General features: G+C 36.7%; 1 protein-coding gene across 8 annotated transcripts in view; it reads left to right on the top strand.

Annotated features, from left to right (window-relative positions):
• CDC42BPA (CDC42 binding protein kinase alpha) overlaps window positions 1–26855 on the top strand; it is a 188571-nt gene that overhangs the window by 66250 nt on the left and 95466 nt on the right. For all 8 annotated transcript variants that reach the window (XM_040612198.1, XM_040612197.1, XM_040612196.1 and 5 more), the window contains exons 4-6: window positions 1275–1358; window positions 5911–6006; window positions 10681–10829. In XM_040612198.1, the coding sequence (XP_040468132.1) occupies window positions 1275–1358; window positions 5911–6006; window positions 10681–10829 (329 nt within the window). The remainder of the gene's footprint in view (window positions 1–1274; window positions 1359–5910; window positions 6007–10680; window positions 10830–26855) is intronic.

The raw sequence follows: 26855 nt of genomic DNA, 5'->3' as shown, positions 1-26855 counted from the left end.
TTGAATGAGGTTTGTATGACACTTTCTTCAAACTGTCTGATCCTGTATTTTCTTTCCTGTTGTCACTGTTGCACACATAGCTGGTTTACTGATTATAAAAGAGGTGGAAGGAATATAGGATTCAACCTTTAGTATTTTTTTGTCACTGGCCTGCAGGATGAAGGTGATGGTAATCTGTGTGACAGCATGTTGGTTTGTAACCAGAAGCACACAGAAACAAACTTTAATCTGCTTAAGCCTTAAGATTTATTTGAAAGGGAAGAAGAAGAATGGGATAGCTGGAGAATAATTATTAAAATGTATTGTTTGTTGAACTTTTATACAGTTAGGACGGTAGCAGTACTGGTCTGGTCTAGTTGTGATCAGCAGCACAGAGTCTGTGGCAGAGTCATGGCCATTTTGGGTAAGACACAGCTTTCTATACCCAGGGATGCCTCAACTGTGAAAACACATTTGTGTAAACTTCTTCCCTTCCTCCTTCCTAAATATATTCCATGTTAGCTTTTATTATAGCTGAACAAAACTTAATTTTCTCAGAAAAGGACTGTGTTGGTTAGCTTTGTAAATTTATTAATAGGCCTATGTACCTAATGTTTCAGAAGCACTGAGAGCAAGGGGAGTTTTTGTTTCTCAAGTTTTACTTCTCTAGAAAATGTGGATTTCACTGTTTCTCTGGCATGGACGGCAGACATGATAAAAAATACAGAAATTCAGGTGGAAAAACGCGAAGTAATACTTCACTGTATCTTTGAAGAAAGTAGAGTGCAGGGTTTGAAATGAGAGTGGCAGTTGTTTTATGGCAAACCTAAAGACTGATTTGTGTCTAAACCTAAAAGGTATTGTCTATTTTGATTTAGAAGTTACTACGTTGTTGTCTTTTCTTGTCAGTTCTGTAATTTAAATTATTGTGTAGCACTGAAGTCCAGGAACAAAAAGCTTACAGCTAGTGATAGCTTCATGATAGTATGATAGAGCAAGAAGTGTGATGGTGAGAAATACTGTTGTTCATCTACAGTCACCTAGAAAAATTAATACATAATTAAAGTGTGATGCATAATGTAAATTTAAAATAGACTTGGAACTTGCACAGAATAAATATCCTGTATTGTTGTGATGTTACTCTTTCTAGTTGGGGACGGTATGGTATTGTGTGGATAGAAAAGCCAAGTGTCCAGAACACTGAAGAAAAAAACTCCAGAACCAGAAGATTTCATAAAAATCAAACCAATATCCAATATCCATGTTTTAACTTATCTTCTATTTATCTTTTCCAGGTTGCAGTAGTAAAATTGAAGAATGCAGATAAGGTTTTTGCCATGAAGATACTTAATAAGTGGGAGATGCTGAAGAGAGCTGAAGTAAGATCACAGTAATATTTTCTATAATCATGCACCGCCTTACTCTGCTGAATAGTTACTTCTCTTTCCTTCACATAATACTATGTGTATAGAGGGATTGATGTGCTTCAATACTTACTGGCAATATGAAGATTAATATTAAAATAAGCTTAAAGTAGTTAATGAGAAGGGTTAAAATGACATAGAATCTTGACTTAGGTGGGGCTGGGTGTTTTGGACATTGTATCTTTTCTATAATTGCACAAGAGTTACTGACTACACAAGCAATCTTTTAATGCACTTATTCCAGGAATGTAGTTTTTAGCAAGTATTTTCCATGGTGAAAGGTAGTTACTGAGCTATAAAAAGGTAATTACTGAGCTATAACTCACAAAGCCTATTACATTATCAGTAGCTAGAACTTAGTCAGGGTCTAGTTTGTAAACTGAAAAATCAGAAAGATAGAAGTTACAAATAAAGTGCATGTTTCATAAAAATGTACATCTGCAAAAATTTGTGATGAAAAATTCTGCATTAGAGCTTGAGTCCATCATGTATTCTGAAAAAGGTGGAACAGCTCTTTTACCAGCCCTGCTTTGCCTGGTGTTCCTACTTCTGTTACACAGCTCCACTCTTCATAACATCCTCGATACATTTCCTTGGATTCCTTTGGAAACAAACTTAGAAAATGCAGTCTGCACCTGTAGACTTCTGTTTTAATTTGAAACAGAACACGTATCTAACGCTTTAAATTGCTTAGAAATTCTTCATCTATGCATACTAGAAATAAATTGCCTAAAAAAATAGACTAAAAAAATATAACTCTGTTTTATACATGCAAAGTTGCATTGGCCATTGCATTTTCTTTAGTTTGGACAGTGCGAGCACTACCTTGGTGTCTCTTCCAACTTGTCTGATCTCTAACCTCAGCTTTTGTTTGGAACTCCTACTTTGCTACTCTCAGACTGCCTTGCTGTTCAGTTCCTTCCAACTTTATTCTGTTTTCCTCATTTATGTTTTAATTATATCTTGTTAGGAAATTAGATCAATGGGAAACCATCATGTTTAAGAAAATAAAAGCTGTATCCAGACAAATTAAAGCCAATTTCTGATGTGTGCACATCCTGTCTCTTTTAATGAAAATGTTATCACATTGAGAAGTATAAATGGCATGCAGATTGTGGTTAGGTGTACACAATGTGTTTCCTCTTTATCCAGAGATTATTCAGATACTGAGCAATCTGGCATTAGTCTTGATGCAAAGAGGTATTTCTCTCCAAGACAGATGTCATTACTCTTAAGTTTTATTATGTCAGTGAAAGAGACCAGAAATAAAGTTCCACTCTATTTTTAAATGTACCCTTTTAAAGCCAGTTTAAAAGCAATTTTTTCCCATTAAAATACAGTTATAAATAGGTTTGAAAGATTTTTCTGCATGCAAGGTATTAAAAATATTCTTCCCGTGGGTCCAGCTGAATTTCTGGAAGTCTGAACCATTAGCCTAAAAAGAATTACATCTATGTTTTTCCATGTATTTGTAACCCATGGGTATACAGTGGAAAGAGAACCATCTGGAGTGAAAATGTATCACAAAGTGTGACCTTCAACAACTGTAACCTGTCATTTTTAAATATTGATGAACACATCTCACTTGTTACTACTGCTAAGGAAAATGACCCATTTTGGTCCTGTTAGCAATGTGCTCCACTAACACTGAAGTCCACAAGAAAATTAATGCAGTCCAAAAATGCACAACGAGCACAGAGATAAGTCTGTACATAAATGGCAGAAGCAAGTTGTTCATATACCTCTGCATCAACCCTGTGGGAAGTGAGTCATTTGTAAAAGCAGAAAGGGAGTATGTAGCCTCCAAAAGAGGCTTGGAAATGCCAGATTAAGGTTGATGACTGCCAGCCCTGAGAGTAATTGTATGCAAAAACTTTGTTACAATGAAATTATACAGGTTGGGAGGTCACCCTTCTCTCTTGTATTATGAAGAACGTAAGTTTTCCGAATACTTTCCACTGTTGAAAACCCAGATGTGATGTGGAACTGGGAACATTACTGATACAAGGGGTACCTGAAAGTGTGCAACAGCTTGCTGTTACGCTCCCAAACCTGTTACCTTGAGTGTTGACAGTCACTTAGAATTACACGTGTGCCATGGTAGTACCAGATGAGGCTCAGGAGAGACCAGGACAAATACTATGCAGCATGGAAACAGTCAGCTCTCCTGGAACGTGTTAACTCTGAGCTAAGGACACGAGTACCCTGAATTCTTTGCTGACTGATAGACCATGATAACAATATAGATATAACCACAGCATCGAGTTGGCTTTGCTGTGCCAGAGTTGGATCAGATGACCTGTGGAGGTCTCTGCCAACAATTCAAGGAGACTGTGCCTAGGGAAGATGAAGTGTAGTGTTGAAATAATGACAGGCACAAAAAAAAAAAAAAAGACTTGATCTAAAAAAACCTTAATTGAGCTATGTAACAGTAATTGTAGGAACCACTGCCACAATCCTTTTCTTCCCCCCTCCCCACCACCACACACCCCCAGGCACAAATTAATGTGAAGCCCATTAACCACTTAAACTCTTTGGCTGTTACTGTCTCAGCTGTGATCTACTGTGGTAATAGCAGTTGCTGTCAGCTCTAGGCATGCTGCCTGGAGGTGGGTGTCTAGAGTGCTCAAGGAATGCATGGTCTTTTGTTAAATCATGGCAAAAACAAGTGGAATTATATAAACTCTGTAGTAACTAATCCTGTGGATTGTGCCATAACAAGTAGAGAAACTACGTGTCATTTATCCTTACGAAAACAAGAGTTCATAGTATCTCTCTCTGAAATATGTTAAGAGTTTATAAACAAAGAAGGAAAAAAATCAAGCTGAAGCATAGAATAGCTTTTCTTCCCACTGAAGAGCATCCCTTCTCCTCCTCCTCCCCCAAGTTCAGTTTTCATTTAATAACCTTTGAGAGTATTTGTTTAAAGCATGTTTTATTATTTTCTCAGATTTCACTGATGTCTCATGTGTTGTGCTATGGTTAAAGTATACCATCTTTTTTTTTTTCCTGGTCTGCAGCATTCCTGCTCACTGTATTCACCGCAACAAGACTCGATATGGTTTATTTGCTTGAAGGAGGGAGTTTTCTGCTCTGTTTTTAGTGCATGTATTCTTGTGCGTGGCTCAACCTAAAATGATACTTCACTTTTAATTCTTCACTCTCACAGCCAGCAATAACCATGTCAGAGTTCTGGTATTTGCCTATTGTTTTTGGAAGTGAAATTGAAAAAGTAAAAATAAAAGGCTTGAATTTCCTTTAAATTTAGCTGTCTTCTAAGATGGAAGAGACGGAGCATGGTTCAAATCGATGAAACATCTTTGTGAAGTAGCAGAGTGTGCTGGAAGACATTATGGTCTATGTTTTTCTCTAACTCTTCATCTGCCCTCTAAATAGAGTGCACACAATTGTTATTTTTTCCTTTACACTGTCTTTTAGACCTTTTTCTGAACAAAAGTGTTTGTTGGCTTTGCTCTTTGGTACCTTTTGTTTTCTTGTGACATTTGCTTCAGAACTCAGGCCCTTCAAAGTGTTTATTGTATTTCTTTGCTGTAGTTTCTTTTTGGCTTGTCATCTGTTTGGTCATTTTCCTCTGTCATCCTGCAAAGCTGCTTTTGCTGAGGTGATTTATTCACTTCTTGGGGCAGGTTGTAAGACCTCCATTGAATTAACTGCCTTTCTGCTTTCCAATTGGTTATTTTCTTCACATACTGTCTTCTTTTATGTTGTGCAAACCTATGTTCTCCTCCTTCTCTTAAGTATTCCTTAGCATTTCTTGGCAGTTCTTGTACCTTCTCCGTTCCACTTGCTATGAAGACACATTTTGCCTCCTCTATTTCTTTCCAGTATATTCAGGGGAGGTCTTACCAACAGCTTGTATCTGGCAAGAGCAATATTAAATTCTGTCCTGCTTTTCCTGAAGCAGGGTGTGGAGAAAACCCCAACTGGTTAATGATTATCAAATGATGACTACGTGGACATTACTGGCAGCAACTTTCAAATTAAAAGAACAACCTTGCTGATGTGAAAATTCGAGTGTAAAACTGGGCTGACAGCATGATGAGATAAAACAATGACACGACTCCAGATTCTAGTACTTTAACTTCTATTGCAATTATAATTATATAATGTCATTATTGATGGCTTTCTTCAATCTTACATTGCAGTTGTGTAATTATTGATACTGGTTTTCAGTATCTGTGTGCACAAAAAAGTTAAGATTTTGACTTAGGATTTTTGAACAATGGAAAGCAGCAGGTTATTGCTTCCTTCGCATCACTTAACTATATAGAGAAGTACAACTGTTTAAATGTGAGGAAGGTGGACTTTTCTGATACCTAGTTTTTTGTAGATTTTGGCATGTATGGAGAGTGTGGTAAATTACTTTTTGACTGAGAGGTAGTTTGGATATTTTCCTAAAAATATAATGTTAAAACATAGTCAACTTGCAAAATGTGTTTATTTTAATATTTTACTTAAAGCCTTTAATTATTTTTCTCCCCTTCAGACAGCCTGTTTTCGAGAAGAGAGAGATGTGTTAGTGAATGGAGATAACCAGTGGATCACAACATTACATTATGCATTCCAGGATGAAAACTATTTAGTGAGTGTTGCTTTTATGTATATATGGATGGAAATGCAGATTCTTAGTTGTGTTTTGAGACAGCAGTATAGTTTATTTGTTAATTTTATGTTCTGGACCATACAGGCCATGTAAGAATCTATGATTTCGTGCATAAGAGTCTAAAGGGTAGAGAGTGGTCAGAAACTTCTAAAGTTTTGCTGTAAATACCTCAGGAATGTAGCTTTGTTTTCTAAACCACTTCACATTTGTTGCTAAACATGGGTCAGTCAGAATCTTCTTTCTTACAGTTTGTCCCTCCAATTTGATTGGATTCTTAAAATAAAAGTGCACTTAATTAACAGCAGTTTTATGTCTTCAATTTTTGTGATTAGCATTGCTGATTACTGTTTTACAGTTAGAAATAGGGAGTAGCCTTTTTTTGGTCTTTGCTTTTTTTAAGGACTTAAACCCGCTAAAATAGTACAAAGCAATAAAATGTTCTTGCAGTGTGGAAGAATGCCACTAAATATTAATAAATAAGAGTGGAATTTTAGATTAAAGGATCTCTTTAATTATTTAATGTCATTTAGTTTTCAAGTATTTTGAAAGGCTTGCAAAAAGAGGCTGGTATGAGGTGAAAGTGCCAATTTTCTATGAAATCCTTCCCACTTAAAATATGTTTTGATTGTGATATAGTTTTGTTAATATTTATGCCTGAAAAAGTAAACTACTACACATTAAAAGATTTTGCTTATTTGAGTTTCATTGTCCTGTGCTTTGGATTCTTACATCATTAGTAAGTTCTAATGTTTTCTTAAAAATCTACTAGGCAGTCATAATCCTCCCCCCCCTGCCCCCAGTGTGTCCAATAAAAGAAGTGCTGTACATGGAATTCTTGCAGAATTGTAATGCTTTTTGCCATTATATTGCTTTCTGTTCTGTCGGCTTAGAAGCTTGTAGATCCATGGATTTTGGTGCAGTATATACAGAAAAAGGGCTCTGCATCTGTGAATCTAACTGTTGGCTTAAATACCTCCCAGCCAGCTTCATGCTTTGTTAACGTGGACAGTAAAAACAATCTCGTATTTTAAAGAATTCTGATTTTACTATTAACAGTATTTCAGAGAAAATATATATTCTGCAACCGCCTGCTAGAATTTGTTTTATCTTGCCAGTTTCCTTACTTTCACTAAGCACAGAGCAGCTTCTGTTCTTTATCTTTGATAGTTTGCTAATGGGAGCTAATTTTGCAGCCTGCTAGGGAAAGCATCAGTAATACTGGTTTTCGTCATTTTAATGTGAATGCATCCCTAGTTCTCTATATGCTTTTTATTAAAATATAACAGGAGCGACCTTTAAAAAAAAAAAAGTGTAGGTTGAGCAATAGAATCATAAAGTTATAGATCATTTATGTTGGAAAAGACCTTTAAGATCATCAGGTCCAACTGTTCCTGCCAAGTCTACCACTAAACCATGTATGTCCCTAAACATTGCATTTACACATTTTTTAACACTGCCAGGGACAGTGATTCTGCCGTGTCCCTGGGCAGCCTGTTCCAATGCTTGACCACCCTTTCAGTGAAGAAATTTGTTCTAATATTCTAATATCAGATGGACCTTGACAGACTGAAGAACTGGGCAAAGAGAATTCTCATGAAGTTCAGCAAAGGGACATGCAATGTCCTGCATCTGGGGTGGAATAAAATAAACCCAGTACATGCTGGGGGCCAACTGGCTGGAAAGCAGCTTTGCTTGAGGTCCTGTTGGATAACAAGCTGACCATAAGCCAGCAATGCACCTTCACAGCACAAAAAGGCCAAGAGTATTCTGGGCTGCAAGGAAGAACGTTGCCAGTAGGTCAGTGGAGGTTCTCCTTCTCTGGTCAGCCCTGGTGCAGCTGCTTCTTAAGTGTTGTGTCCAGTTCTGGGCTCCCCAGTGCAAAAGAGAGGTGGAGCTACTGGAGCAAGTCCAGTGCAAGGCCAGAAAGATGATTAAGGTACTGGAATGCCTTTCATGTAAGGAAAGGCTGAGAACTGGGTTCTTCAGCCCAGATAAGTGAAGGGTTGATGGGCTTGTCGTCACTGTGTATAAATACCTGATGGGAGTGAATGAAGACAAGAGTGCCAGATTCCTCTCATTAGTGGCCAGTGACAGGACAGGAGACAATGGACACAAATTGAAACACATGGAACCTTGTCTGAACACAATAAAACACTTTTTACTGGGAGGATGGTCAAACACTGGACCATGTTACCTGGAGGAGTTATGGAGTCTCCATCCTTAGAGATACTCAGAACCCATCTGGACAGAGTCCTCATCAGCTTGCTCTTGCTGACCCTACTTGAGCAGATGAGGTTGGAGTAGATAATCTCAAAAGTCTCTTCCAACCTAAACAAGTCTGTGATTTAGGATAAAATGCCCATGTTAAACTTCCACTAGTTACTAGAATTTACTGTCCTTAAATCTCTTTTTCTTTCTCTTGGAAGGGTAGTGCTGTTGTACAGTAGCATTTTGAGAAGTGTGTGAGACTTCAATAGATCTGGATGTTTATGTGCATTAAAAAAATACTTTTAAAGCTCTTTTTTAAAAAAACGCGATTTTTAAGGACATGGATCTATGACATTGGATGGGATGCTATGCATTGACTGAATTGTTTTCTTAAAAATTTAGTTAAACTTAGCTTTGATTCCTATGCATGTTATTAACATCCAAGTGCATGACAATAATGTGAATTACAGTTTGAGTGTTGGCATGCTTCAGGAGTTGAAGGTTTCCTTTTCATTAGGCTCCTGTGTTGCTTTTGCAAAATGGGAGGTGTTTTACGAGCCAAAATTCCATTATTTTGTTATATCCAGTAACTGAGTTGTACTGGTTTTAAAAATGCTGAAAAATGAGTGCAGAGATCCCACATTAGTTGTGAGAATCTTAAGAGGTTTTTTAATGTACTTTCAAAGCAGTAAGTTAAGCTCTTGCAAATCTTTATACAGTGTATCAGTTAATTATATTAAGTTCCAAAGGTTTAATGTATTTTCTAAAACTGTAAAACATGGGAAGCTAATAACTGTAGACCTTGTCTCAGAGGGGAGCATAGGAGTACCACTGAACAGAAGATATTTATCTCATGTGAGGCTTGTGAGCATAAATTAAGAAGTTTACTATTCATGTCATAAAGCAACAGATGAAAATTTGATTGTCAGCTCATCGAATATTTTGTGGAAATGCATTTTGTACTTTCTTCGTGCACTTAAACCAATGAGGTTTAAGTTATTGCCCAGGTTATTCTGTATTAAATTGTTGAAGTTGACAAAATCTTTGTTCATAAACTATATTGTTATGGAAAGTATGAGGGAAAGGAGCAGGTGTAAGATTTCTGCCTGCCCCACTTTTATCTTGTAGCTGGTATAATTTTGCAGAATTTTTTCCACATTTTTTTTTTTTTTCCCTGAAGGTGGGAAAGACTTCAGCAAATGAGGGGAACTAATTATAAAAACTCCCTTTAAGTTGTGTAATCAAAATTTTAAAGAATGAAATTGGGATGTACTTTATTGCATCTTTAATATTTTATTTATTATGTGTGATTCATTATACACTATTGTTAAGAGTCACTGCTTTGAATATGGATATATGCTGCCTTCTTGGAAGGAGAGGTTGGAACTCTAGACAGAAGTTTTCAGATACTATATACTTCAGTGGGACATTATTCTAGTTAGTCTGTCCACAATGATGTTTGAAAGTAATGTCATAGCAGTGGGTTTTAAATTAGATTACTTATAATTAGTTAGTTAAAATTAGTTCAGGTTTTTCTTCTTTTCCCCATTTGCCCTTCCACTTGCTGTTCCACAATTAAAACAAACTAAGCTAAGCTAAAATGATACTAATTGTGAGTTTCCCACTTTCCTTAAGTTTATGTTTTCCAGTCATTTTGACCATGGTTCTTAAAGAAAGTGGCATTTCGTTCTGTCATAACACAGTGAAATGGAGAAAGGTTCTGATCTCTTTGCACCTGATTCAATGGCAGGCAGGTTTTAAGTCTCATTAATAAATCAGAAATCAAACATATTTTTCTCCATCGTTTCAATTGGAGAAGGTGACACCTTCCGTTGTATGTTGGCAGGTCTTGGTATTGTGCGCAATGCCAGCAGTATCTGGATTTGTACTGTGAGCCACTGGAAGTCTCTCAATCTTTTCCTTAATCTGAGTAATCTAAAAACTTTACTCTCTAAAATTGTTTGTTTAATGGGAAAAGAAGATGGTAGGAAAAAAGGGAAGGGGAAGCCTGGGAAATTAGGGGCCTTAAATGAGATCCCAAGTAAACGCATTTGTTGTTTTTATAGGTCTGTGCTTTAATCCTTTACTCCTTTTTTTTTTTTTTTTTTTTTTTTTTTTTTTTTTTTGGTAAAGGAATCCTGAGTACTAAAATACTTTATGTTTGGTGATGGGACAGTGGATGAAGCTGATACTGTCTTGTCATGAGGCTTATTGTATTCAGAGAGGTATAAATATAATGAAAAATACTCAAGTAGGTTAAGTATTAAAATGGGGCTGAACCAGGTACTGTTTTCAGAAGATCTGAGCATCTTGGTTAGCTTTTTTTAATGCCCAAAATTTTTGCAATAAATTAATTTTTATGCTTCACTTAGGTTTTTAATCTCTGATTCACTCAATAAATGAGGGGGTTTTCTGCTGTTTTCTTATCGTTCCCATACTCCATAGTACCTGGTTATGGATTACTATGTTGGAGGAGACCTGCTTACGTTGCTCAGCAAGTTTGAGGACAGACTACCTGAAGACATGGCTCGTTTTTATTTGGCTGAAATGGTGATAGCTATTGATTCAGTTCATCAGTTGCATTATGTTCACAGGTAAGTAATTTGAGCTCCAAATTCCAGTTGGAGTTATGGGGGGTTGCTCGGTGGAGTGAAAATATTTCCCATTAAAGAGTTTAAGCTAGTAACAAGTATTTGCTGTAATAGTAAGTATAGTAGAATTGATCTGCCTACATCTTGTGGTTATTGAGAACTGTTCTTAACCTTGTACCATATGGTCAGAGACATGAATGAATATCCGCATGCATCTGATGGATCTTGCACACTGGTATGTTTCAAAGTTAATGATCCATAATTTATAAAAGCAAAACTAGAAACCTGTTTGTGAAAGATGATCAACTTTGAACAGGTGCCTTCAAGAGACAGATTCTGTTTCTTAATTTGTCCAACCTATACAGAAGTTGAAAACACTCAGTGTGGTCGGTTTGGGATTTTTTTTTCACCACTTTTTTTTGGACGTCATGAAATTATATTTAAAATGAAGTTGAGGGCATTTTACTAAATAAGTGGAAGTACTTAAATTGTGGTACTTAACTTTACCTTGGTGTATATATATAAAAGGTAATATATTTTATTCATAGGAAAATAGTAAGTTGTTTGTGTCTAGCTTTTTTGGAGGCCGTGATTAATTTTTCCGCAAAACTAGTATCATCTTTTCTTTAATGTATCATTCCCTACCAGATTCCATGGTGTTCTGGTATGCAGAGGAAAAGATTACGTTTACAAGAGGCATAAATTTCAAATGCACTCAGTAGATGTCCTTTGCTCTGACAGCAGTCAGAAGGAAAACTCCCAGTTGTTTAAGCTGAATTATTAAGTTGGCAGAATGAGCTTGCCTGAGACTTCAATTTATCTCTCTTAATTAGAGTCTGTACTGGCCATTCCTTCTTTTACTGACTACTGATTTTTGTCCAAAAGGTGTATTGTGGTTTGTTGTGGTTTGTTTCCGGGTTGTTTTTTGTTTCTTTTGAGGTTGTGGCTTTTTATGAAAGAGCTGAAGCTAGGAGTGCTTTAAGGTGGGGTGGTGCTAAGCTGCAGATTGCTCGTCTGGAGTATTTTGAAGTCTGCTAGTTTTGTTGAAGAATTGTGTCTACCTGCTAAAAAGAGCTCTTTGTGATAACAGCTTTGGAAGAAGGCAAGCAGAGTATTTTTCTTGAATTTTGAAGATTTCAACAGTGTTATTTCTGAGGAACTGTTTGTTCACTTAGGATGTGATGTGAAAGGCTTTTGTATTCAGTTTAATTTGGATTTAACTTTTCAAATGTGCTTGTGGGTAAACTGTTGAGATGCTGTCTCCTCTTACCAGGTGAAGAGTACTTCCATGTACTACATAAACTGCTGCATTTGAATTTGCATGTGGGGTAGTAACTCTTCCCAGAAGAACAGATGCCTGCCTTCTCTAACTTTTCCTCCAAACAGATCAAAACTTCCTTAATTTAGTTAGCACTGTTAGTGTGTAATATACAACAGATGTGATGTTTCCACCCTCACATAGTAAGTGTCCCCAAGATGAAATAGGTGTGGGTGTAAAAATTTGGGTGAAAATTAAGTAGCCTTGCAGTTCAAAACAACATATTAATTGTTATGATTGCACATTTATTACTATAAATGTTTAACAAAAAAAACCACTTATACATTCCCAGCCCTTTGTTGTTTGATTTGTGGCCTTGCCAGTGAGGTTCCCATATTTATAAAGTCCACGCTGGCATTTTATCATTAATACTGCTGTAACACAATACCTGTTTATAAGGGGATGTTTTGCAAGGATTAAAAATGTAAAGAGCACTTGAGTGTATGTTAAATGATCAGTCTTTGTAATGAGATCTGTTCCACTGTTGGTTTTATTAGGGTTTTTGCAATGGGTAAAGCAAAAGAAAGGAAAAGAAAACACACATTCTAAATGCCACTAATGCTCTTTTCCTGAAAGTTTAACTGTGGTGGCCACATCCTTTTTGGGAATGTGTTGCACACAGCAAAGGACATAGGAGAAGAAGGAAATACTCTAAAAGATAGATAATGTAACAGCTGTGGTAGTGGTATTTCAGATGAATAACCAATATGCACCAGGATTTGATCAGAGTTGTAGCTGCTGAACTGGAACCCATGATTTACGTGTGTTTAATTCAAGGCTTTTTTCATACAATGAGACAGCACGTTGTTTTGTTTCCTTTTAGTGCCCCAGTTCTTTCAGGGTAGATTTTCACATTAACCATACATAGTATTGTACCTTGACCATAATTTTCAGTTATTTTTGTTAGGGAGTGACACGGATAGCAGTGGTAGTTGGTGTGCAGACCACTCTGATGTCAAATGCAAATGAGTTTTCTTTCCTAAAGTACATTGGCCAAGGTTCTGAAATATCAGATACAAGCAACCCCAGCATTTCTTAAACAAAATTGCTATGACTGTATTCAGGTTTTGGCATTCCAAATCTGAATGCCATTTCTGCACTAGCATTGTGGGATTGTGGCATTATGGGATGAATTTATAGTAGGAAGGAGATAAAAGTATTAGTAGGTATTAATAGAATTGTGTAGAGAAATTGCATGAGGTTTCCAGAACTGTGTCCTGATGCCTGCTGAATTGAAGAACGTGAAAAGCTGCTATCTGAAAATAACATCAGTGCTACTGTTTGGTAGATATTCTTAATTATTCCCTGGGTTTATCCACTCTTTATTTTAAATATGTGATACAATGTTTTTGAGATAACATCAGTTAGAACATAAAATTTGATACTGACCATTAATTTCTGGGGACAGATAGTGTGGTATTTTACCTGATAGTGAAATGATGGCTTAGACTGTTAATAAAACAGCGTTTTCTTTAATGTGTAACAATTTTGCTATAATATTTTATATATATAATATAATATATATTATATTATATATAAAATATATATTATATATTTTTTATATATATGTAATAAATAATAATAGTGCAGCAGCACTAGCATTATCGTATGATGTTGACAGCTCCAAGACTAGCTTTAGAAACAAAACTTCATCTAAGCTAATTATATGGGCAGGTATTTGCAGTGATGAAGAAAGTACGTATGTACATCTCTCACAAATGCACAACTTCCTTGGGAGTTCAAGTAAAGCTTATGCCTACCCCTGATACCTTAAATTACTAATTTGTACTAATGAAGTGATGCTTTCTTGTAGGCCAAGGTTAAATATTGTCTTGTGCTAGTTTTCTGCAAACTTTAGTAATACACAGGGTAAGATTTTGCCTTTATTAGGAATCAGCTTTAATTTGTGTTTTGTTTTTTATAGATTTGTAGCATCTTTTTGTTTTTTTTTTATCTGAAAAAAGCTTGTACATGCATTAACTTTAATCTCAGTTTTAAGGTTGTGATGTTATTTAATTCCTCATGGCATATGTTAAAAGCTTATATTTGCATGCATTATCAAATATCCAGGTGTGGGCTGGAATAAAAACTTAATGGCTGAAGCTAGGTAGCTACACTTTATTTATGCGTGTTGTATTACTCAAACATGTAAAATTTGTTCTTCCTACAACTCCTTAGTTATTTTAATGGTGAGCCAGGTCTTCTCTGTATCTTGTGTAAGGTGGAAATTGAGGTGTAAAATGCTGGTTTTGTCTAAATACTTCTAAGTAAAAAAGACTTCGAAGGGCCTGCTTGCCACTGGGAGAGTTTCCCCTAGGGACTACAGAAGATACACTCTGGGCACGTACTAGTCCTAGGCATCGTGAGTGTGCCACTGGTGGTTTTGCACTCCCCTTTAGTCTGTCTGTGCTGTCTTCTGAGGCAGCCTTTACTTTACTAAGGGCGCATTTAAGTCTGTCTCTGTCCTAAATTTAATTTGGGACATTCTAGCTTCTTGAATAGTACAGAATTATAAGTGTTAATGTGCTTCAGTCATTTTCATCTTGACTTTCTTTCCTCCATCTCTTTGCTCTGTGCAGAGTTGCACAGCGATTCAGTGCAGAGCAGATTTGCAGCTAGGGACTGTTCAACATTTAGGCTCGTGATCCTCCAGCCCACTGCAAAAATGTTCATTTAAAATAGTTTTCATATATTGGCACACACCCATGTTAAACAGTTGTCTTTTTTTTCTATTGAATGGTAAACCAATCCTCACTTACTTTCTTACTAAAAAAATGTTTTGGAAGGATTATGAAACACCTATGTTAATTACTATTTTTGTTGGTTAAGTTTATGGGAGGATAGTTAAAACTACAGGGCAAGCTCTCAAGTTACATACATTTCAGATGTCATCTTTTGCATATGAAAAGATAGGCATACAAAGCAGAAGCACACCAACTTCCAGAAGGTAAGCGGGATTACAGTTAGCTTGATCAGTGTGTTTCTGGATTTCTGGTTGCCACTCTCTTTTAGTCTGAAGGATTTTAGCATTCTAAGCCACCAGATGCTTCCCCCCCCCCCCCCCCCCCCCCCGCTTCTTTCCATTTTCTTTATCAACTTTAGCCTTCTCTGGAACATTTGAGCTCTTAAAATGTAGAGCAGCAGAATTCTCTGTGGAAGTGACATCCTTTTTGAGAAATATTGAACGTAAGGGAATAAATCCGTTAGAGGGATAAAAGAATTGTCTATTCCCTATCAAGCCAGCCCCTTTGCTTTACCAATAAGGTACTATTTGTCCTCAGTAAAAATCATCTTAGGGACATCTCTGAAGTATTTACTGTAGTTAGCAGGCAGCTGAAATCCGGGGTTCTTTGTAGGATGCATTTCACTTTCAACTATAAGTTTTAGTGCCAGCATATCCATTTTTGACTTGCTGAATAAGCGGTTTTCTGTCTTCTGGGTGTATCCCACCTTTCCTGATCATTAATTTGCTTAATTGGAAAATTTGGGGGTGGAAGGCCCATCCTAGGGAGTTAGCTGCGTTGCACAGTGTGTCTGAGCTGAGTTGGCACAAGGGTGAGCCAAGTGCTCTGGCCTTTGGTAAAGTGAACTGTAATTGTGGGTTTGAAAGAAAGCAACAACATATTTTAAGTGTTTACCAAACTTTGCAACAGACTTGATGTTGAACACACACACACACACACACGTACATGAAGATGTCCTTACAAAGTGCTGAGAGTGAAGGAAACAGGGCTAGGAAAATAAGGAAAAAATAACATAAAATTATTTTGGTATTCTTCTGAAAATATATTGCTTTGAAATGTTGCATGGTTTAGTTTTACATGGAAAACTGCAGGACAGAAAGTTATTTTAGTGAGTATTTTGTAAGCTAGTGCTTCCTAATAAGGTATTTCTTTATGGAGGTAGAGAGCTCTGCAGGTCTAGGGTCTGTGTTTCCTCTCCATCTTTCCACTGAGCAGGGGCTGGAAACAAAGCTCATCTTTACAGACGCTGGGTTTTCATTTTGCCCTGTGACCATTTATGTTATAAACGCTGGCAGCTGCTCCCATAGTACCCCCTCAGGGTGGCATCCGACCTGCAGTGAGGACTCTGTAAGGTTAATGCTATTTGACTAGAATTTGTTGGTAGGATTTCTGGGGGAGCCTGTGATGGCCTAGAAGCATTCTGAAATAAAAGACGCACGTATGCTTGGAGTGCCAGAGCTGGCGGATCACACTGGCTGTGCTGTCATGTAGAAGGCAAATGGTTTCTTACAGTATTGTGTCCAGTGGGAGTGCTAAGTGGAAGCTTGTAGTGTGTGACTGAGCTAACGTAGACCTACATTCTGTGTTACTCGAGCAGAAGAAATTTAGAAACCCAAACTCCAGTGCCTTAAGTGATAGTAGCCTTGAGTAGTCTTTTCAGCAGAGGTGCTTTTACAAACACATGCTTTGGCCTTTTTCTCCCATTGTTTCTCTCTCCCCGAGACCCAAGCTCCATGCATCCCTTCTGCTCTGCTGAAACAAAGGTTTGTGGTGCTGTGCACTGAACTGAACAAGGACACTAGTCCAAGTTAGAAGCAGTTTCACATTTTAATTAACCTGGGTTGGTTCTCCATCAAATTGATGGAGAACGAGGATAAGAGGAAATTGCTTCAAGTTGGTCCTTCCAATAAAATCTATGTTCATCACATTGTGCCTGTTTTTTCCCTACATCCATCGAGTGGTGCTTGAGATATCTGGCGATTCATTCAACTTCATGTTTTTTAAAGAAAAAATGACAGAGGAAGCAGTTGGAGATTGGGTATCTTAGATGTAGTTAGCCATAATACCCTCAGGAATAAGCCCTTCTCTTATTCTGTCTAAATTCTCTTATTCTTATCTAAGTCTGATACCTGCCACCTAAGGAAGGAAATTCTTGGTGATTGTCAGTTGAGGAAAGCCAGCAAGACGAGGAGTGCACCCCTTCATTTGTTCTGGTGAGTCCCCACCAGTCTTTTAGCTAATTACACTTTTGTTAGAAACAAGACTCACAGGAAAAGGAGGAATGTGTATGTGTCCTTTTTTTTTCTTCTTTTTTTTTTTTTCTTCTTTGTTTTATGTAGATTGGTATATCTTCTGGGTGCAGTTGCTTGAAAGGCAGATGGGTGTGAGTACTCTGTTATCCTGTTTAGGTAGGAACTGGATGTATTTGTTATAAAGCAGAAGTATGTAAACCTTTCTAAAAGTGAAAATGAGAGGGACAGACAAGAAATAAAGTTTGATTGAAAAAGGGTCATTTTTAACCTTGTGCCTTAATGGGAAAATTCTTAATGCCAGAAATCTCTTATAAAAAAACCCTGATCTTGCCTTCCAAGTATAGTGTGTACAGCAAGGCTCAGCAGATGCTGTATGTGATGGAACTTTCCAGGAAATACTGCTGCCTCTAGCATAAAGATTCATTTGACTTCTGTGGTGTTTGCAGAAAAAAAGTCCGTGTTAGAACCGTCATAATTCTGATATGAGATCTGTTTCAGTGTCTTATGAAGTTGGAGGTGTTTTCAGAATTTAATAGCTGCTTTGAAGACAAATCATTCCCATTTGCAAGCTGTTTTTATGTGAGTTAAGCTATAATTTTACACTTAGCATTTTCTGATTATTTCAGACCTGGAAATATTTTCTCCTTCTATTTTCTTTGATATCCAAAATCATCATCAGGAAAGTAGGACAAAAACATCTTCCTTATTTCTGATTTTTTTTTTTTTTTTGTCCTGGTGATTGTGGTTCTGAGGGTATAATTAGTGAATTGTTTAGTGGCTGAGGATTGAGTTGTTAATTAACACTTTCAGTGATTTTATTCTCATTTATAAAGTTTGGAATGATGCAGGCAGAAATGGGGATGGCAGTTGTGTGAGGGAGTCTTCAGTATTCTCAAGTTTTCTGTTATATTAGAAGGAAACTACCTACCTCGTCTTTTGTCCTCTACAGACTTTTTCCATTTCATTATCTTTGTGAACACAGTATTTCATAACTACCTCCTTTCACAGTGTCTCAAATTATCATTTATTAATACCCTATCTGTTCCTCAAGTTCTCCCTTACAATGCCTTTATTTTATTTACGATTATGGGCCCTTTGCTTTTTTTTTTTATGTGAAGTATCACTGGTTTTATGTTATTAGATTAGATCGGATTAGAAGCTCACAGGAAAAAATTGTTATCATCTTCTGAGTGTCATGTAGATTTGTCGTTGCATAAATAAGCAATGATAACTTGCTTTATTGTTTGATATTCCTGCAGTAGTAGTATAAAACCATAATATTGAGATGCTTGAATACATTATAAGAAATTTTTTAAACCACTTTCTTTTATGCAGGTTCTTGCTAGAGCATTCTTCCCAGTGAGTATTTAATGGATTTGGAGTGAGAATGTCTTATCTGAACTTTCAGATCTGACAAACAGAAATTTGGTGTTTGAAATTCTGAATTAAATTAGTAGTTGGGGCAACAGCAAATGTAATGCTTCCTTTTCTTCATAGTAAATTAAGATATACTTGCAAGATATCTTAATTATAATAGGATACTGGTGCAAGAAACCGATTCCTGAAAGGGCAATTAAGGAAGTATTGGTCCAAATAACCTTGTCTGCATTGAAGGTGTTCTATGCTAAGCATTTCCCTGTTACATTTACAGAATAGCCGTTGTGCTGTTAGAAGAGCCTACCTTGTGTTCCTTTACTATTACTAGGTTTTAACTTCTAACATGAGAAAAAAAAAAAATAGGTCACTTAACATTCTCCAAATTAGAATACTGCTTACAAAGCAGATGCTTGCGTAAGGTCATGCTTGGTTCAGTTATGGAAGGCTTTGTGGCTGGGGTCAGGGAAGCAAGACCTTGTGGAGCTTTATCTGAAAAGTTGTATTAAAATCTTTATTGACTCAGGTGCTGTGATGTTTATGCTCTTCAGTTTTTCTTTATTAGCTATTGGGGGGCAGCCCTTAGCATCTCCTCAAGCAGCAGGAAACAGTGATATTACTGCCACTGTAACTCAGTAATTTTTAATCAGATACCGTGTGTAAAGTCCAGGAAAAGGGCATCAGAAAGGTACAAAAGAGAAAATAGTGGTTAAAGAAGGGAGAAAAAGGGGAGGAGGGGCTAAAATCTGATCTGTTATAACAGTAGCAAAGTTAAGTCTTCCTCATATAGGAAATAGAACTTTTAGCACAGAAAGGAATTTGCTTTTTTGGTAGTCCAGCTCATTTAGATTTCTGCTTAAGTTTAAAGACTGAAAATTCAGGCCTTATGTTCCTATCTGAGATATTTGAAAAGTTACGTATTTGTTTATTTTTTTAGCAAGTGTTGTGCCTTATGGTTTATGTTAAAAGAGAAAACAAGTATATTACACCTGCAACTTGAATACAAAGACTTTTTCAATAACACTGTCTTTTATTCTTAATAAGTATAATTTCAGTGTGTTTGAGCAAACAGTGCACTCTTTATTTTTCTTACTATTTTTAAAGTCCTGAGTTGTTTTCCTGCCAAGGCACTGGAGATACTGGGATGTATTTAGACCAAATGTATTTCTTCCTTTATAGCCTCTGGCTACAGTTCCTTCCTCAGTCTGTTGGTGTCAGGAGTTTTAGGTGGGTGAGAGTGCTTATTGTATCTGGATCGTGCTTGTCAATATGGTTCGTTGGTTTGTTTTCTAACAACAATGAAAGAAAAAAACCAACGTGTCAACCTACTTGTATCTGTTATTACATAGCATAGTAGAAGAACTGTAGACATATGCTTCAAACTTGGTCTCACTTATTCCCGCATGTTTCCTTGGCTTTTGGTTGGAATAAAGATTTTCTTACAGGTTGAACCTACATGTACACATTCTGAGTGGTTTATGGGATGAGAGTCTTTAGGATACAATTTTATTCTTTTGCTTCATTTCTGTTTTGTAAGAATAATAAATGTATTGTTTTCATATTCTTTCCCTCAAATTATTATCTTTTTCCTGTAATTTAAACATGATAAGGCAGCTTTAAAAAACCATAAAATATTCCTTGTAAAAGTATGTAAGTGCAGTTTTGATGGCTAGTGTAGTGATCTAGAAAAAGCATACTCTTATAATTCTCAGATGCCAGAGATACCATAGACTAATTTAATGCTGGTTTTACATATAAATATTTTGGTATGTTATGTTTATACAAGCACACTTCATTATTAATATGCTTACTTGTGTATATGCTGCAGTATTTTTGCTTAGGAAAAGATATATTTGTTGCCAGAACTACTTCCATACTGGCTAATCTTTCCACAGAAATCTTTCTACAGCCTGCAGCTGTGTGCTAAGCCTGTAAACGGCTGTCTTAGTGACTGCAAAGAGGTGACTTTAGAGTGCCACATGGACAACACTGTAATAAGCAGAAGCCATGAGAACTTTAAAAAAACTAAAGAAGCAAGAGCTTGAAATTGTCTGGTAGTCATTCTTGACAATTAAGCATTGAAGAGGGTCAACTGGGCATTCCGTTGAGGTGTGGGGGAGTTTTACATGCTCTGTCCTGGAACTTAATATATTGAAGAAAGTGTAGTACAGGTGTAGTGGGAGGGAAAAAAAAAAAAAAAGAGTATGTAATTTTGTGTGGCAGACATATATTAATTTTTATAGCAGAGCAATAGAGCTATGAAGTTTTGTTAGGTTAATTTTGTCTCTGACTTTGTAGGTGTAGTAACAGCAAAATTACAGCCAAGAGTAAGCGGAATTTTTAGGTTACGAATACTTCCAAAATGGCTAGTAGGTTTTGGGACTGCAATAAATAAGGCAAGGTAGGAAATCCATATGTGCTGTATTTGAAAGACCACTTTTGATCGCGGAAAAGCATTACGAAATAGAAGAATAGCAAAAGATAATACTTATTTATTTACTTGTGGGTCTACTTGAAAGAGTTTAGTAGTGATAAAAAAACCCTAAATCTCTGTACTACAGTGACTGCTTCATTTGGTCTGTTTAATACTGTTGGAGCTACAGTTATATTCTGGCACGTGTGTGATAGCCTCATCGGAGTTTCTTATGTGTAAGTTAAAATTGCAAGGATTTCTTTTACAGATCACACTTTTTGAAGTAGTGTTTTATGCCAGTTTTGCGTATGGTCATTCTTCAAGTTGTCATTCACTCTAAATGTCAGACAACTTCCAGCTTTCAGAAACTTGGATTCTTTTGAATTGACAATGATTGTAAATACTCCGTATGACGTTTTAGAAATAACTTGTGTTCTAGCTGCAGTATTTTTGTGTCCCTGCTAGAATATTTCTCCCAGTGACACCAAGAGCCATGGTTCCATCACACTGAAAGGGTACAGGTACAATATAATTATTTGGTGTACCCAGTCCTTCTGTCATTTACAGTTTATAAGCTCTTCCTGCGTAGGTGAAGTTTCTGCTGTTACACTCAATAGGTTATTTACATTTTACGCTGTTAAACTTAATCCAATTTCTGTTATTACAGTCTTCAGTTTAGCCAGTTCCATATGTCTGATATTCCAGTCTTCCCTGCTGTTACTGCTGCTTTCCAGCTTTGTGATATCTCCAGATTTTATTAGCATGCATTTATTTTGTGCCAGGGTTAGTAACAAAAATGTTTGTTCCAAAACGTACCCTGGAGAATTACCATTATTCTCTTCCTCTGATTGTACTTCCTTTTTCAGCACTATCCATTGTCTTTTAGGCAGTTCCTTACCAATACCTTTACTTGTGTTGTCACTCATTCTTTCAGTGGCATTCTTTCTCATGTGGGGAAAAAAAAATCTATTAAAACATTTTCACAGGATTTTGTCTCAAGTCAATATACTGTTGACAAAAATTACCTGATCCTGATGAATTGTGCCTGCAAAGAAATTCAGATTTTGCTCCCAGTGTTTGCATGGTCTAACATGGTATTCCTCATAATCGTTCTAAGTATTACATGTTATGTTTAAGGAAGTGAAAGTTGTATAATACTAGTATAGTCTACATGTTTTCTGCCTGATTAATTGCAATAGCTCCAAATAACATTCTTTTTCTACTCACTTCCATGACAAACTGCTATTCCTTTTTAAGAATGTAAAACCCCAAAAGGTGCAGGACATCAAATAACAGAAGCTTGATTTACAGTGATGACTTCTGTCCAATGTACCCAGAAAAGAAATTATTGTCAAATTGAACTCTTTCATAAACATTGATTCAGTCTTGCTTACCTTTTTGCATTAAACTATAGTTACTGGAAAAAAATTGTCTGACATTCTGTATTGCTAATGCCATGACAGCTTTTGATGGTTGAATGGTTAGGACAGTTGTAAATGGTGAAATGTGAAACATCTTGATTCCCATTTGACTGTCATAAGCGGGACTAATTTGTTTCTTATCAAAAAATCAGAAGGGTTCTGAGGATGTCATGGGCAAGAAATGCAGCCTTTGTGTGTTCTAGTATGTGACTTCAAACTAGACCTTTGCATCCCTTCTCACAGATTTAATTCCAATTAAGGAAAAATGATTTCTAATAAACGATGATGTCTGACCTTAACATGCCTAAGATAAATTAAAACAAAAAAAGTATGTGTCATCAACAATTATGCCAGCTCCATCAGAAACGTGAACAAACATAAAGCAGCTTAGTGCAGTTTCCCTGGGGAGATAAGAGTTCTGTTTTCCCGTTTTACTTGTTCTGTCATTTCCCTGCTTTTTCTATGAATATTCCAATACCCCAAATTTCTGTTCTGTAACTTTTAAATGAGTTGGTAACTTCTGTACTCTGTCGGTATCTATATGAATGCAAAGCAGCTTGCTGATTTCCCTACTTACCTTGTGAATGTGTTGCCATAACCTTTCTGTGTTGCTGCCTACCAGAGCTGTGCCTGTCTCAGTGCGTTTGTCTCTTTCTCTGTCTGTTGGCACTAACTGAAGGTGCATCTTACAGTGTCGATGATACTAACATGAAGCCTCTAACATGGAAACATTTTGGAGAATATCACGTAAAACTCCCTAGATTTTCACTGTAACTTTGGGCGTGTGTTGTCTTGTTGCAGATACTGGTTTCTGTGGGTGAGAAAGTGTTGTATAACTGTGCTTGTGCAATTCAGACAAGGAATCATTTCACCAACACATTTTGTCTGTAATATTAATTCCCAATTCCCTAGTACCAGATCAGTGCAATTTAACGTGATTATTAGCAGCATCAAAAATCTTCTAATTCGTCTGCTCTAGAGAGAGTGATTAAATAATAGAGTTCTGAAAAATCAGGAAATCCCTGTTGCCACATGGAAACAGAGAATATCTGGAACTGGGATGAAGAAGTTTCTGGTATCCTGTTAAAAATTTTGACAATCCTGATGTAGTTCTTGGGTTCTGTTATGATTGAAATGTTCTATAGCTGGTCTGCTTGAACACAGTGCAACAGTTACTGAAAACTGAATGTACATTTAAGGTAAAAACACAGCTAGTGTGTGAAATAATTGAGGTACACAAGCTTGTGTGGGATTTGTACTGCAAGCTTCAACTTCATTTGTATTTTACAGTAATGAGAATTCTTGGCTGAAAGTGTCTGATGGCGTGATAGTAGTTTGTACAACATTCACATAGCATCAGTAATAATCTTATTGAGATTTGTAATTACATTTACATAATATATTAAGCAGAATGCCTTATCTGCTGTGTGCTACTTCACAGGAGGTCAGAGCTGGTCCCTTCAATAGGCTTTATTAGGGAGCTTGAAAGCTGACCATAGACAGATAACAGGAAACTGGAAAATTGGGTCTAGCCAAGAGGAAAAACATGATTAGCTCAAACAGAATTCAGCTGGTAAATCCTTGTTATTGTTCTTAAATAACTGATCTTCTCTCAGTATTGCATACTTTATGAAGTGTAAATAACTGAGGATTGTCTTTTATCATTGTAACTTTTTAGGGTCTTGCAACAAAATCTTTAAAATACTAACACAACTGAAATGGAGGAGGAAAGGCCACAAAATTCTCAGAATTTATCCAGCAAGATGCATATGACTTTATTAAAAGTACACCTTGAAGCAGATGGCTGAATTACTGGCCCAGTCTGGTTTCACCCAGTGCCTGAGTAGAGGATTTCACATCAATACAGTATTTGAGTTGAATTTAACTTCAGTAGGTGCAATTTTCAGGAGAGTGGCAGAGGCTTTTTTGTGAACCTCTAGTCTCATTCATCATTTTGAACCATGATTTTGTATCAGTGCGTATGTATTTCTTCATGACATTCAAATCTCAATGCTGCGGTTTTGTTTCATTTGTTATGTTAAAGAAATGTAAGTCAGGCAGTACTTTCCCACTATTACATAGTTTATGTACTCCTCAGCTTCAGATACATGAGAAGAAAGAAGATAACTTATGTAGACATCTTCAGGAATGTTTTTATTTATTAAAGGAACCAAGTATAGAGTTGTCTATTTATTAGCTGGAGAGGGTGCTGAGCCATCTTGTCTAGACCATGCTTTTGCCAAGAAAGGCTGGACCAGATGATCCTTGAGGTCCCTTCCAACCTGGTATTTATGATCTATTTAGAACAGATCGTCTCAAGTTGAGTACTAAAAACTCAGTATTTAAACAGTGTCCATTGCCTTCTGATGTTTCAAAACAGAGTAGGTGTTTTTCTTGGAAGCTGTGGGGGAAGACAAATTGTTAGACATGTAGGTAACCTTGCTTACTTCTGAAGCGTTGTTTTATCAGAATACTTTGGTAATGATGTTGATAATGTCAAGAGCTATGGAAAAAGTTTTCCAATTTTTAAAATAAACACCCTGCTGGAAGCCTTCTGGCTGGTGGTGAATTCAGAAAAGTCTCTCCTGGTTGGAGCTAAGGCAGAGGCACCAATTAGGAGTGGTCTTTGATTACACACTTTCGGATAAAATTAAGTAAACTTTTTACTTTGTTCTTTACTCAGGCTTTTCCTGAAGCAGATCAGAGAGATCACGTACCTAAGGAAAATTTTTTATTAACTCTGCTTATCTGTCATGTTAATAAATAATTTGTAGAGTAACTGGTCTGCTTGCTAGTTTAAGTTCCAAACTGCTGTTCCCTGCTCTAAAAAATTTGCTTTTCACTTTGGTTTCCAGAGAGAGGAAGGCAATGCTTGAATCTCAGCCAGACAATAATGAATAATACAGACATTAATCAAGTCACATAAGTTCAAATATCAATCAGCTCTATAAAAGCAAGCATCAAAACTAATGAGCTGAAACTGCTCGTTATGTGAGTTCTGAAATGCACCTTCTTTAACATTACATATAGCCAAGGACTTAGACAATCTCCTTGTTAGCCATCAGGTGCACAGTAGACAACTAATTCTACTTAAACAGGCAAGCAACAATGAGATTAGCTGTAGGTTAAGTGACTGAAAATAGCAACTTTGATCCTCCAAGTGACGAGCTATTTAAATGGAGGAGGATACCAGACAGAAAACAATCATGGGAGCTAGGGAAACAAAAAGGGGAGGAAGATAGGAGTGACTTCTGAGGGCTGGGGGCAGGGGTTACACTTCTGAATATCCCTAAATAACTGTTTGTTCAAAGGTAATATTCTTTGACTTCCTTTTAAAAGTGTGAACTCATCCCCAGCTTTCACTCAACTGCAGTTCTTTATTTGAATCTGTCTTCAATATAAACACTTGTAATTTAGGCATATCAAATTGATTATGTCATAATCTCTAATAAAAAAAAATAGCAGTGGTATGAAGTGCCTAGTTTCCTACCGTATGTTTTTCTCATTGTAACTTTTCAATAATAATTCTGTTGTATTGTGTCGTAGGATCTAAAAATAACAAAGCTGGAATATTTCCCCATAGTTTTCACTGAGATGCAGGCTTCTGGCTCACCTGGGTGCTTCAGCAAACTTGATTCTTAGCAGAGATACAACCTGACTCTTAACCACTTTCCCCTTCAGCGGTCTGCACAGGGTGCTGCTTTTCAGCATTTTTAAGACTCAAAAATCTGCTTTCTGACAAAATCCTTCCTTCTGCAATTAATGTATGAACACTTAATGTCAAAAAAGCACAATTAAAAAAACACAGGTTAACAAAATAGCCTGGCATTGAAATAATCAGCAGTCAGGCTAGGAATGTACAGTACATCCTCACATGGGTCATGTCCTTCTGTTCACTGTTTTCTGCCTTTTCCTTTCTGCTTCCATACATCGTGCTGTACAGCAAAGGGTCAGGGAGCTCATCTTTCCGAAGAGAAAAAAATTCCCCAGACTGTGCCCCATCTTGCTTGGTATCCGATGGTCAGATGAAGGATCATAACGTCAGTGTCTTACAAAGGTCTCACCCAAAATCCTCTGCAGCCTGAAAAGTAGGCAGGGTGGAAGAACGCCTGACTGTAAGGAGTTAAAATGAAAATCCCAAACCTCATATATAGGCCAGAAATTTGTTACTTTGAGTGTAATTTAAGTGTCAAAAAGGAAAGCACCCTACTGTCTCGAAATAGCAAAATAAGAGGGGAAAAAAAAACTTCTTTCAAGAAGTAGTAAAACTGTTTTTCAGATGGGGATAGGAGCCTTCTGGGGAGTCTTCAAGCCTAACTTGTAACTGCTCTGGACACAGAAACAAACCTTACATTTTTCACATTGAATTAGCTTAGCACAACTGAAAAGCTAATGTCAAATAGTAACGTAAAGTGCATCTTCTTTTACCTGCCAGGGTAGGACTTCTGACTCAAAAGGTTCATTACCAGCTTCTCTTGTGTTCAGGTTTGAGGAAGGCTGGTTGTGC

The sequence above is a fragment of the Falco naumanni genome, chromosome 12 (assembly GCF_017639655.2).
Source record: "Falco naumanni isolate bFalNau1 chromosome 12, bFalNau1.pat, whole genome shotgun sequence".
Classification (NCBI taxonomy): Eukaryota; Metazoa; Chordata; class Aves; order Falconiformes; family Falconidae; genus Falco; species Falco naumanni.
This window is presented reverse-complemented; position numbering and strand designations above follow the sequence as displayed.